The 12,286-nt window shown below is 44.1% G+C and overlaps 1 protein-coding gene across 1 annotated transcript in view; it reads left to right on the forward strand.

The window, feature by feature from the left end:
• The first annotated feature begins 1,536 nt into the window (after nt 1-1,536).
• GAS7 (growth arrest specific 7) overlaps nt 1,537-12,286 on the forward strand; it is a 29,942-nt gene continuing 19,192 nt past the window's right edge. Inside the window, exons 1-3 of the mRNA XM_056855768.1 lie at nt 1,537-1,818; nt 8,402-8,491; nt 11,127-11,242. Coding sequence (XP_056711746.1) covers nt 1,714-1,818; nt 8,402-8,491; nt 11,127-11,242 — 311 coding nt within the window. The 5' untranslated portion in view covers nt 1,537-1,713. The remainder of the gene's footprint in view (nt 1,819-8,401; nt 8,492-11,126; nt 11,243-12,286) is intronic.

Genomic DNA, 12,286 nt, shown 5'->3' on the forward strand with positions numbered 1-12,286 from the left:
TTACCTTAGGATTTATGGTTTTGTCTTTGAAGCTCATGTTCATAATTGGCTGCTTCATGAGATGATGGGCAAAAGGTTAAATGTGGCAAAAAAAACAAAAAACCAGGATACAGTTTGGTATGACACCTGGGAAGCATGGAGCTGGGTAACCCGAAGAATGCAGTATTCTCACCTAATATGATAGAAGGAAACCCATCCAGTAAATTTAAGTTGTAGCTGAACAATGTTAAGTAGCAAGACCTGACTATGCTCAGATAGTTGAGGTTTGCTGCTGAACCTAGCAGTTCAATGAAATTGCACTTCGTGGAGAAGAAGCAGGAGGAATTCTGCTCTCTATATTGGGAACCACAAAAAGAATGTCTTTTTTTAAAGAACGATTAGAGATTGGAGTTCCTGATCACATAGTTTTCACTTCTGGAAGTGGAGGACGGTTTTTGTTTTATTGCTGGGCCAGCTCCAAGCTGTTGTGTGCCTGTTGTAGACTGTTTGCAACTAACAAACAATATAGATGTATTTTAAAAACATTGCCCTATTGGGGTGATACCGGAACATTTTACGAAATACAGGCAGTTTTTAGATTCAGGGTCTGCAACAGTGTACTTTGAGGGGAAAATTAAAAATGGAGATGTGTTATGAATTGTGTAGAGAGTGGAGAGTAAAAGAGAGGTACAGGCTATGGTTGCAAGTTACAGTATACATATATAGGCTGGATGCTTGGGGGAGATCGGTAAAGTAGCACAGGTTGCCTAAAGAAAGCCCCTTACCTATGGATTAATTTGAGACTTTGGATATTCGTTTACATGTCTAATAAAGTCAAAGATGGCTTATATATGTGGAATTCTTCCAAGGAAATATAGCTGGACTCTATTCTTGAATTACCTTTTATTGCTGCATTCGCTGCTACGTGGCATGGTATGCATATGTCTTGGTGTGCCGTGAGATGCGTCACAATAAGAACCCCAAACCCCTCAAAAATAAGCATACTACAGTGAAAGACAGAGTAGAAAATGTTCTATCGGGCTGTTGTTGCTGCACAGTCGCCACAGACGAGAGACAGAATAACCTCTCAGTTTATACACTTAGAGCAGGTGTAAAACATTGGTAAAATACTACGCTGTGTTGTTTTTTTTTTGCTTTGGTTATTCCATTGCTGTCATTCTAATACAGATCTCTGTTTGCACTGCATTCCATAATTTGGAGATGAGGTTGGAAGGGAACCTTGGGGACCCCTGCAGTGTGTTACCAACATCACTGCAGTGGACAGATGTATAGGAACCTTCCTCCTTGCTGCTTACATCCAGGTTTTTAAAGTAAGGGTGTTCAATAGGATGTACGTAGATGTCATCTAAACCCACAGCCAAGGGAACTTTTGGGTACAACGCTGAATGTAAAGTAGAAATTGAGTTTTCAGTAACTGTGCACTAACAAGCCCTGCTCCAGAGTTGGCATGCAGTTGAAGGGTTAATTCCTAAGCCAGGCACTGATTGGAAGGGGAGGTGTCACCATGTTTCGGTTGAATTATCTTGCTGTCCATAGCTCGTGCGCTGCTTCGTGAGCACCGTGCAGGGGTCTCCCATGCAAGAGTTCAGCCGTCACTCCCGTGACACCTCTGGACATGGGAAGAAGCTAAGCTAGCAGGCAAAGCCAAAGAAGAAGCCCCTCAGATTCGACTTGCATGCAGCACTGAATCCCCCCCACCCCAAGATACATACTATGTCGGATGTGGAGTGCAGTTTTGACGATGCCTCATGCCTCTCTCCTCAGAGTCCTGGGTCCCCGTCACCTACTCGAAAGCAGAATAAGGAGACCACCTTCACGGTAAGCAGAATCCCACAGTGATGATCACCCTTCCAGTTGCCATGGTGATCCAGTCACCAGAACAAGTAGCATTGCAGGGCAGGAGAGCGGTGTGGGGGGGGGAAGACGTGTGCAGGGGTCTGCCTCCTGTTTTCCAGATGTAAACACGGTGCTTGCCTTCCACAGCAACAGCTGCCATGAAGCCATTTTTAAAAGGCTGAAGCGAGCAAAGAGCTGTTGCAGAGGGACAGGAAAGCAATGTCAGAATGTGAGAGAGGGTGGGAGGCACTTTTTTCTCCCGTGATTTTTTTTTCTTTCAAATTACACTTGCAGCGGTGTTTCGTTTTTGTTCAGAGTTGCTTCTGGACAGCTCAAGCAATTAAAAGCCGGTGAAGTCGTTTTAAGAATGGAGTGTTCCTGAGCGCAGCATCAACAATGATAAAAGTTGACGCCAGGGTTTTGTCAAACATCCCTTTAAAGGTTTGGTTTCCTTAATAGAGTTGCCGCACGACCGAAGGGAAAAACCGTTCCCTAGTAATGATTTTGAAAAGCTGCCCCGCGAAGTCGCCTTTGGCTGAAGTAGCTAAGATGTTAGTTATTTCTCAGTAGGAGAGGCATGAGATGTAGAGATTTTGAATTCTGGCAGACCTCTTGATTCGTTCACTAAGCCTCAACTTCTCCCTCCCCACCGTTATTGCTCAGAAACTTGGCCTGGTTAGATCAGTCATCCGGGCCCCATATAGTTAACTGAAGATTTGATTACAATGTTTTAGGAAAGAGGAAACATTTCCCTGTGGAAGTGTGAGATTTGCTCTTTTGCTCGCTACAGCAGTGGAAAGGAATTTGTTGCAACAACATGACATAACTTAGCATGAACTGGAACACAGGGAGGGGGAGCACCAGGGGACTCTAATGTGACGAGGTGACGATTAGTGTGTGTACTTTCCGTGGCAGGATTGATGCTTGATGCTTCGTTCCATTCAGGTCGTGTCTCCTCCGCCCCCCCCCCCCCCGGCTTGGTTCGATGTGTCGTTTGAGTATCTTCAGTGTTTTGCAGTTGTTTCTTGAGAAGAACTTGCATTGTGGCAATGGATTTTGGGGCTGGAACATGAACGTGCAGCAATTGGGTAGCACGGTGGTGGTCTTACGCATGGATCACAGGTCACTGTGTTTCGCTGTGGAATTACGAACTCCACTCGTCAGGGCACTCTCTTATTGCTTACGCTGAGCTGCAGGAGAAGTAAAGCAGGAGCCCCAAATCCCTCAAAGGGCTTTTGGCTCGCTGTCAACTCCCTTCACTCCCGAATTCACCCTTTCAGCATGTAAACAACTTCTAGGTTGAAGTGAGCTCAAGGAGCTGTTAGCCCAGGACAACTGATTGTGTAAGGAGGACCCAGCTGCGAGGGTAACCCAGTTCACTCAGAGATAGCCAAAGAAATAGAAATGGAAGCCCTGTCAGTTTTCAGTGTTTTCTGGATACCACCCAGTTGCTGTCATTGTAATGACAGAATAAAAGGTTGAATAAGTTCAGGGTGTTTGTCTTAGATGCATTTCCATTATAGCTGAACTGAGCACTACCTTGTTGCATGGCATTGTCAGAAAAGTCAGGAAGGTTGGAATAATACGCAGCTGTGATAATGATTGAATCAGTTTCCCAGTTGGGTGAACTGGTTCTCGTACCACTGTTTTACCTCTTCAAGGGTCTATGGCAGTGGCACAGTCGCTTCTCATATGATCTTGCTGACCCAAGTGGGAAGCTGATTCAGATGTAGCAACCTGATCATACAAAGTGATTTTTGGCAGAGCCGTACTGCTGATGTCAGTACAATGTAATTATCCCTACAAGACAGCAGTTTCTCAGCATCACAAACGCTTACATTCTCACCCACTATTTTCCTCAACCCCCAAAGCTACTTTGAAAACTCACAATTCCGATGAATGTGTCAAATTCACCTCTCATCTTCATGAAAGATGTTGTGTCTGTGGTCCCTTGAAATTCAAAAGAGCATCAGAATGTCTAGAGAATCTCAAGGACCTTTTCAAATTCTGTGTTTTTTTCTCATGGGAGATAGATAGCAGTTACTATCAGATTAAACAGAATACAAAAGATTTCCTCTTGCAAGCACTTCTGTTTGGGGGGAGTCATGACTCCCCTGTACTTAAATGACTGCATCTAGTTGAGATGGAAAAGGACTCCTTCACCAGCAAGCGAAATCGTTGCTGTCATGGATGCTGAGCAGAACATGGGTGTTATCAGCATGTACTGGCCTGCGCCTGTAACATCACCTGTAACCCAAAACTCTCATCCCAAGCTGGATGCCATATGCTATGCATATCAACAGTGGTTTTTAAAATTTCCAGTATTAAGAGGCCGAGTGCTTCCCTAGTGCACATTTTAAATGGGGAAAGTGCTTGGTTAGTCCTTTAAACAAGGCTACTCCCTTACCCCATTATTCTGTAATATCCCTCCTGCACTATAGAGAACACTAGACTTAAAAAAAAAACACCAAAATGAATCTGGAACACAGATGTGCCTGGTGGCAGCTCTCCTGCTTCCAGCAAAGGGTGATCTTGGCACTTGGTTGGGTCTGCTGCTGAGAGATTGGTGGCTTCCACACAGGGGAGGGATTTTGTGGTTTTCCTGTTGCTGGTATGGCTGCAGATAAAGTGTCCCACAACGGGGCTTCCCCATGGCAGGTTTTCCTGCCTCAATATCCCAGAGGTGGCCCCCAGGGCTTTTGTGATTAAAAAATAAATAAATGGCACTAGACTATCATTATATTGATATACCGTTGTCACTATAGGTATAGCAGGTTCTCTGAATTCCCAGCTTTCGGGTTTTTTTAAAAGTAGTTCTCTATTCCCTTCCATTGAAAAGATACGGCTTTTTACTTATATCTCTGGAAGGGGTTAGAGAGTTACTTTTAAAAAAATGGAAGCTGAGAACTCAGAAAATCTGCTACACCTATTGTTATATCAATATAATGATAGTCTAGTGCCATGTCCCATGACACCTGCCTGCCTTGGCACGCGGGGCCCTCCTCCTTCCCCATGCCTACCTGGAGCAGCGGCAACGGCAAGGAGGCCGGAAGACGACCCGTCCAGGGAGCCGGCCAGCAAACAGCCCGACTATAGCCACAAGGCCCCGAAGGCTTCCTGTGCCGCTGCAGGCACAGACAAGGGCCAAACAAGCCATCCATCCCCTCCACCCGATGGGCTGCAGCCGTGTGTTCCCAATAGCCAGGGAGGAAGCTGCCGGCCAGCCGCAACCCTGCTTGCCACCTCTGGCCCCCCAGTTTGAATATAGGCTGTGGTGAGACCCACCCCTCCCCCAGGAGAAAGGGGCCTCTTGAGGGACCCCCGGGGAACTCCGAGTGCCACATGCCAATTTAAAATAAAAGTCCCTTTGGTGGCGGGGAGAAGAACTGGCTGTGGCAGGGACAGTGTCAAGGGAAATGGCTGCCATGTGGGCCAGGAAATCTAAATATTCCCACCCACACAGTAGCCATCCAGGCTTTACTGTGGTCTGTCTTCTAAAACTTCAGAGCAAAGCAGGTTTGATAAAGATTGGAGAAAAGCTGTGGAAACCACAGGAGATGCATGAATGTACCACAATGCTGTGGGGAAGCAGGGGTGGGGGGAACCACTTCCCCGAAGCACTGAACTCAGGGCAGGTAACCCGTGCAGAAATGGCTGTTTAGTGGGTTTTTAAATAATCTGGAACTGCCCCAATCCTTAGTACTGGCAAATAACAGTCCATTTCACAGCAACACCCTTCATGTGCCAACAAGAATTAATATAACTACAGTAGCCAAAATACTTCAACCTTTCTAGATGCTGCATGGCGAACTGGTAGACTTGGATGTAGCTCTCAGCATAGCAGCGTTGTCCCTTAGGGCAGGATTAAATATCATCTGTGGTTAGCTTGTCTGTGCTGACCCTGTGCTGAGGTTGAAGGAAACATTCGTTCTTTGATACTGCCATTCCAGTTTCAAGTATGTTCACACTCTCCTTTACTATTCCCCACGCGCACACGTTCAGCACGATGCCACTTCATGAGAGCAATTTGTTTGCAGAATGTTAATTTTTCTGTTGTGGCATTTGTCGGATTCTTGAAGACAATAGCTTTTCAGAGATTCAATTTCGATAGAGCCATCATGCCTGCTGGATATGCATTCTTTTATATTTGTGACTTTCCTGGGTCTCTGGTCAATCTGATTTTTGCATGTTTCTGTAGTTCTTTAAGTGATACCATGGAAAAGCCAAAAACCACCAGCATGGACAGAGCAGTTGCAGTAGAATTGTGTATCTTTTAGTGTAACTCTTGCAAGCCCCTGTTGATTAACAACCATTACAGATAACACACTCCCCTCTTTTTTCACATCAATAATAGTTTTTTAAATGGCTTTTATTTTTAGTTAAAAAGTATGCCCCTTTGGCATGTGTTTTTTTCAATTTCAGCACAAAAGGAAATCTCTGTTTGAAAATGGGTGAAACTGGCACCACTTTTTCCCTAGCAGAAGGGATACTACACTTTTGAAGCAAGACTTATGCTCTCTTATATTACATTTCTATGGTTATCAAGCTGCTGCAGCGAGATAGCCTGTCGTATTGTTAAATAGACAATTTCTTCCATCTTGCCACAGAAGAAAAGATCTGTATGTTTATTCATTTATTTTGTATAACATGAGAGTGCACAAACATACCCCAGTTCACTTGTAGATTGGCAGATTGAATCCCCCCATTTCTTCATCATTATTAGGACATGCACTCTCTACAGCTTCTTCTCTATTTGCCCAGAAGGGTACCAACAACAGCAAAGTCATGCCAATAGACCTTTTTGATTGCTCTCTTGTTTTGGAAGACTCCAATCTTGTCAGATCTCGAAGCTAAGGAGGGTTGGCCTTGGTTAGTACTTCTGTGGGAGACCACCAAGGAAGTCCAGAGTTGCTGTGCAGAGGCAGGCAATGGCAAACCACCTCTGTTCATCTCTTGCCTTGAAAACCCCAAGGGGTCACCATAAATCGGCTCCGACTTGGCAGCCCTTTCCACCGTCAGCACCAAAACTCAAGACTCCTAATCTCTCTCAACTCAGACCTGCTAATTTCTCTGAATTGATGAGGTATCTGAATTTTAGGCAGGTGTTTTGATATGTTTCTGCTGGTTCTGAGATGAAGGAATTGGGTGGATTGTAAATTTAAATAAATGTTTCCTGATGGGCATTGTGAATTCAACTGTTCAGTAAATGAAGGATTCAAAAGGGGAATATAGCTTTCGGTAATGCTTTAAAGAAAGTAGGTACAAAAATGCAGCATCCAAAAAGTGCCTGTCCTCATCACGTGAGGACCACCATGCAAATAACAAAATTCCTCTGAGGAAGTCACTTATCTTTAAAGATGTGCACGACTCCCATATGTGCAAAGTGGTTCTAAGGCATTATGAATGTATTGTGCTTGGGCAGTTAAGTAAAACTGCTATTTTGTGTGGGCTTGTACATGCTAGCTTCCAGGCTGAGGCAGCTTCTGTGTGCTGTGTCAAGCTCTGGTGTTCAGTATTTTTGGACTGAATGCGCACTGCAGAGGGATTTATTGCTTTCAGATTAGCGATTCTGGAGCTTCCCGTGGAACAGATTGGTGGCTTCCAGTTGGTTTCAACAAGAGGAATGTGGTTTACCAGAGCAGAATGTAAGGAAGTGAGGTGTATCCTGAATGCAAAAAGGCCTGGGATGGTGGGCACCCAAGCCTGCCTTCATTTCTCATCAACTGCTTTCTCACCCTTAAGTCCATTAGCTTCAGTTGGGTTTGTGCAAAAAAATTTCCCTATTGCGAGATCTCATTGTCTTCCTGAAGGGCCCTTTGTGTTGTCCAAATACAAAAAGCTTTTGTCTAGAGTTGCCACCAGATTTCAACAGAGGCAAAGTTTCAAGATGACTAATAAGGTGCCTGCTTGGATGAAACATCTGAGGAATTTCAGGGGAGGCAAAAAAAAAGTTAGGATTGGTGAATGTTTTCAGGGCAGGGGGCTTCTTAAATTAGACATTAATAAATTCCTCCCGACTATTATTCCCTGCCAGTCATTCCTCCCAACTATTATTCCCTGCCAGTCATACATCAGGATCCTCTCCATGAGCTCTTGACTGTCCCTCTCCTATGTCATCCCCACTACCTCGAGCTAAAATTGTTGCATCTTCTGTGGCTGGAGGCAGGGGGCTGAATGGTATGGAGTATCCCTAAGCGGAAGCAGAATGTTGAGGTGAATTTGGATTTCAGGAGGAAATCCAAAGGATTTCAAGGAACGAAAAAGAGGGTTGGTTGGGAAGTTTCTCAAGTTCTGTGCATCCTTAGTTTTGTCTATCAAATAGTAATCCTGTTTATAAGGTATGCTTGCTTGGGGCCTGTAACCTAGATGTTGGAATTACTTCCTGCCAAGGAACTCTTCTGTCCTGTGACACCTCCTGCTGGCGAGAGCATTGCATTCAGCAGTCAGCTATGGATGCTGAAAGGCATTTGTGCAGATATCCACTTGTGTGCCCTCCATTTATTACTGTTTTCAAGCTGCTTTGTGCATCCCGCATTTCCCCCTTCTTTTTTGTATCCCCAACCAGATAAACTGTGTAACATTCCCCTACCCTGACGCAGTGCCAGAACAGCAGTTGCTGAAACCTTCCGAATGGAGCTACTGTGATTATTTCTGGGTAAGTGAGCAGCCACCCATATGCTATTTATTGCCACAGTTGGGCTTTACACAGGACATAACATATTGTTAGCAAATGTGTTAAAATGCAAGATTGGAAGGTGCTCTTAAGATGCTGCGAAAGTTATTTTCTTTGGCCACAACCTAGTTCCAGTTCAGCTGCTCATGCAGACGCTCAGATGCAGTGGCAATTTCTCTGGGACCCCTTGGACTTGGAACCCCCTCCACTAGGGTTGCCAGGTCCCTCTTCACCATCGGCAGGAGGTTTTTGGGGCGGAGCCTGAGGAGGGCGGGGTTTGGAGAGGTGAGGGACTTCAATGCCATAGAGTCCAATTGCCAGGTGAACTGATCTCTATCAGCTGGAGTTGTAGTAGCAGGAGATTTCCAGCTCGTACCTGGAGGTTGGCATCCGCACCCTTCCCCCTTTCTCCTTGCTGTCAGCAGGGAAAGGGGTAATAACCCTTTAAAGGAGTAAACCCTTTAAAGAGGTGATGGCATGTAGCAGCTTAGCTCTGCCCCCTTCCTATATTGGTGATGGAGGGAGTATCCATATAGATGTTCCCCAGAGCCACTCCCCTTTAAACCAGAGAAAAATGGACTCTAGAAATATCACAAGTCATTCTCAGAAAAAAAAACACACGCCATGTGAACACTCCCTTCAATCCAAGGGCTTCCCATGTGGAAAATCCCCATTTGGAAGCAGCCCAAGAAACCTTTTGAGCGTTCCAAACGGTACTAGTTTGGTTTGCTTTAAGCAGCAGGCAGTGCACTAGGTCGAAACAGTCTGGCTATACCTTGTTTTGGTGTCTTGTTATGTTGCTTTCATTTTTTTAAAAAGCCTTTAAAAAATTTTTTAATACACAAAACAAACATAAACATTCATACAATTTGTATGGCGCTTACTATTTAAATTTACATGTTTTTGAGCTTCATTACTCTATCTTTTCAATATATTTTCATATCTAATATTTATTGTGAAGTATATATTACCTGCCCTGACCTGGATGGCCCAGGCTAGCCTGATCTCGTCAGATCTCAGAAGCTAAGCAGGGTCAGCCCTGGTTAGTATTTGGATGGGAGACCACCAAGGAATACCAGGGTTGCTGTGCAGAGGAAGGCACTGGCAAACAACCTCTGTTAGTTTCTTGCCATGAAAACGCCAAAAAGTGGTCGCCATAAGTCGGCTGCGACTTGATGGCACTTCACACATACATATATTACCTAAATCTTCCTTCTTTTATTTTGATTTAACCTTATTCTTAATTTACAACTATATAATTTAAAGAAGACATTCCATTTTTCTTGAAATTCTGAAATTGGTCTATTATGTATAAAGGGCATTTGTTTTGCCATAATCACATATTCAGTTAATTTACTCATCCATTCATTCAAATCCGGGTATTTCTCTGCCTTCCGCTTTGCTGTATGTGTTACTCTTGCCGCCGTCACCATGGTACTTGAATAATTTGCTATATATTTTTGGAATATTACTTTGTAAGATATTTAATAGCATATTTTAATATGCTATTAAATATGCTTTCATTAATGTTTTTTTAATGTTGGATTGTAAGCTTCTTTGAGCTTCTGTAAAGACGGGGCAGCCATGAAGGAGCTAGAAAAGATTCTGAAGTGTAAGGACGTATCACTGGCCACCAAGATTAAGTTAATTCATGCCATCGTATTCCCTATTACTATGTATGGGTGTGAAAGCTGGACAATGAAGAAAGCTGATAGGAAGAAAGTAGATTCCTTTGAAATGTGGTGTTGGAGGAGAGTGTTACGGATACCATGGACGGCCAAAAAAACAAATCAGTGGGTTATAGATCAAATCAAACCTAGAAGCTAAAATGACTAAACTGAAGCTATCGTATTTTGGTCACATTATGAGAAGACAAGAGTCACTGGAAAAGACAGTCATGCTAGGAAAAGTTGAGGGCAGCAGGAAAAGAGGAAGACCCAACATGAGATGGATTGACTCTGTAAAGGAAGCCACAGCCCTCTATTTGCAAGACCTGAGCAACGCTGTCAAAGATAGGACATTTTGGAGGACATTGATTCAGAGGGTCACCATGAGTCGAAAGTGATTTGACAGCACTTAACACACACACACACACACACACACAAAGATGGGCGGGGGAGAGGCTAAATAAGAGAATTCCCTTCAACTTCAAACTTAATTATAACTTTGAAGGACTGCAATGTAGGGAATAAGAAGTATGCACTTCTCACTCTTTGGTAAACTTGCTAGTAATTTGTTCCACTAGAGTCTAGGTCAAAACTGCTTGAATGCCAGTTGGAAAAATATATGGCTAGTGCTGACCTCATCTTGCCCATACCACAAGCTAAGGCTGTTTCACCCATATATTATAGTCACCTGCTGCTTAGTTACCCATACTCTGTGAGCCACAGTGACCTCTAGTGGCTGTGATAGGCTCTTTCCTAGGAATTCCCTGAAGCTGTCCTGAAATTGTCCTCCTAAGGGCTGCTGAAGTGCCTCAGATGCTGGAGGCATTGGTTTATAACCTGATTAGAGTGTGTTGGAGGTTTCTTATACCATAGCCTAAATGGTCCATTGCGTCATCTAATGCTTCTTTTTTTTGTGTGTGGGGTATATCCTAACTGTGTGTTTCCTGCAGACTGATAAGAAGGACCCGCAAGGGAACAGCACGGTCTCCGGATTTGAAATTCTTCTACAGAAACAACTGAAAGGGAAACAAATGCAGAAAGAAATGGCAGAGTTTATTCGCGAAAGGTATCTTAGAAGTTCAGTGCCGGGCCAAATTAATTGCTTGTGCTTCACTGATTAATTGTTTCCAGAACTCAGGCTCCTGCTTGACTAATCCATTCGGTTTGCTTCCTCTGAAGCACACCCAGTCTTGAAATATTGGCCGGCTGAATGCTGACTGACTTTGTTCCAGCCTTTCTGCCAAGCCTTCTCCTCACTTTCGCATCCCAGCCAGGCTTCATCACTGAGGAGAGCTTATATGGGTAACAAAAGATCCAAAAGGTTATATAGTCAGCCTTGTGCAACTGCAAAGTTCTGAGAAGAAATCAGTATTTGTAAACGTGTTTGCATTTCTAGAATTCTTAGCTACAGAATAAATAAATGCCTCAGTTTTTAGACCTCAAGGTTTTGAGTGAAATTGGAAGTGACCAGACAACATCAGCATAGGACCCCCCCCCTTAGTTCACAAGAAAGAGCTTCTAACCCTGAAATGCCGTCTACCACTTCTTCCTAACTTTCAGACATGTAGCTCTGCCCCATCCTTGATCCTTGGGTTTGTGCCGCCCTCCCAGCAATTCCAAATATCAAATTCTTGGTAGAGAGTAGAGCATGCAAATTCAGAGAAGAATAAGACAAAGGTACTTGGGCTCCCACACTCCCTCCCTTCTCCTCTTGTGCACTGCGCCAAACTAGAAGTCTTCCTGGTTGTTGTGCTGCCTGAATCAGGTGCTTTTCAGAATCCTGGCTTGTAGGACAAAAACAAGCTGCAGTTTCTTAAACCCACCTGATTGGACATCACGACAACCATGCACCAAGGGTAGGAGGAGTGTGTGAGCGGGCCGGGCTGATTGTTGTAATGAGCAAACCATTTTTTCAAATGATGTCTGAATGTGGGTTTATGCACCAGATCAGGATGGATAGCCGTGTTAGTCTATCTAGCAGTAGAAAAGAGCAAGAGTCCAGTAGCACCTTAAAGACTAACAACATTTCTGGCAGGGTATGAGCTTTTGTGAGTCACAGCTCACTTCTTCAGATACTTTAGATATCTGATACTTCAGGTATCTGAAGAAG

The sequence above is a fragment of the Euleptes europaea genome, chromosome 1 (assembly GCF_029931775.1).
Source record: "Euleptes europaea isolate rEulEur1 chromosome 1, rEulEur1.hap1, whole genome shotgun sequence".
NCBI lineage: Eukaryota > Metazoa > Chordata > Lepidosauria > Squamata > Sphaerodactylidae > Euleptes > Euleptes europaea.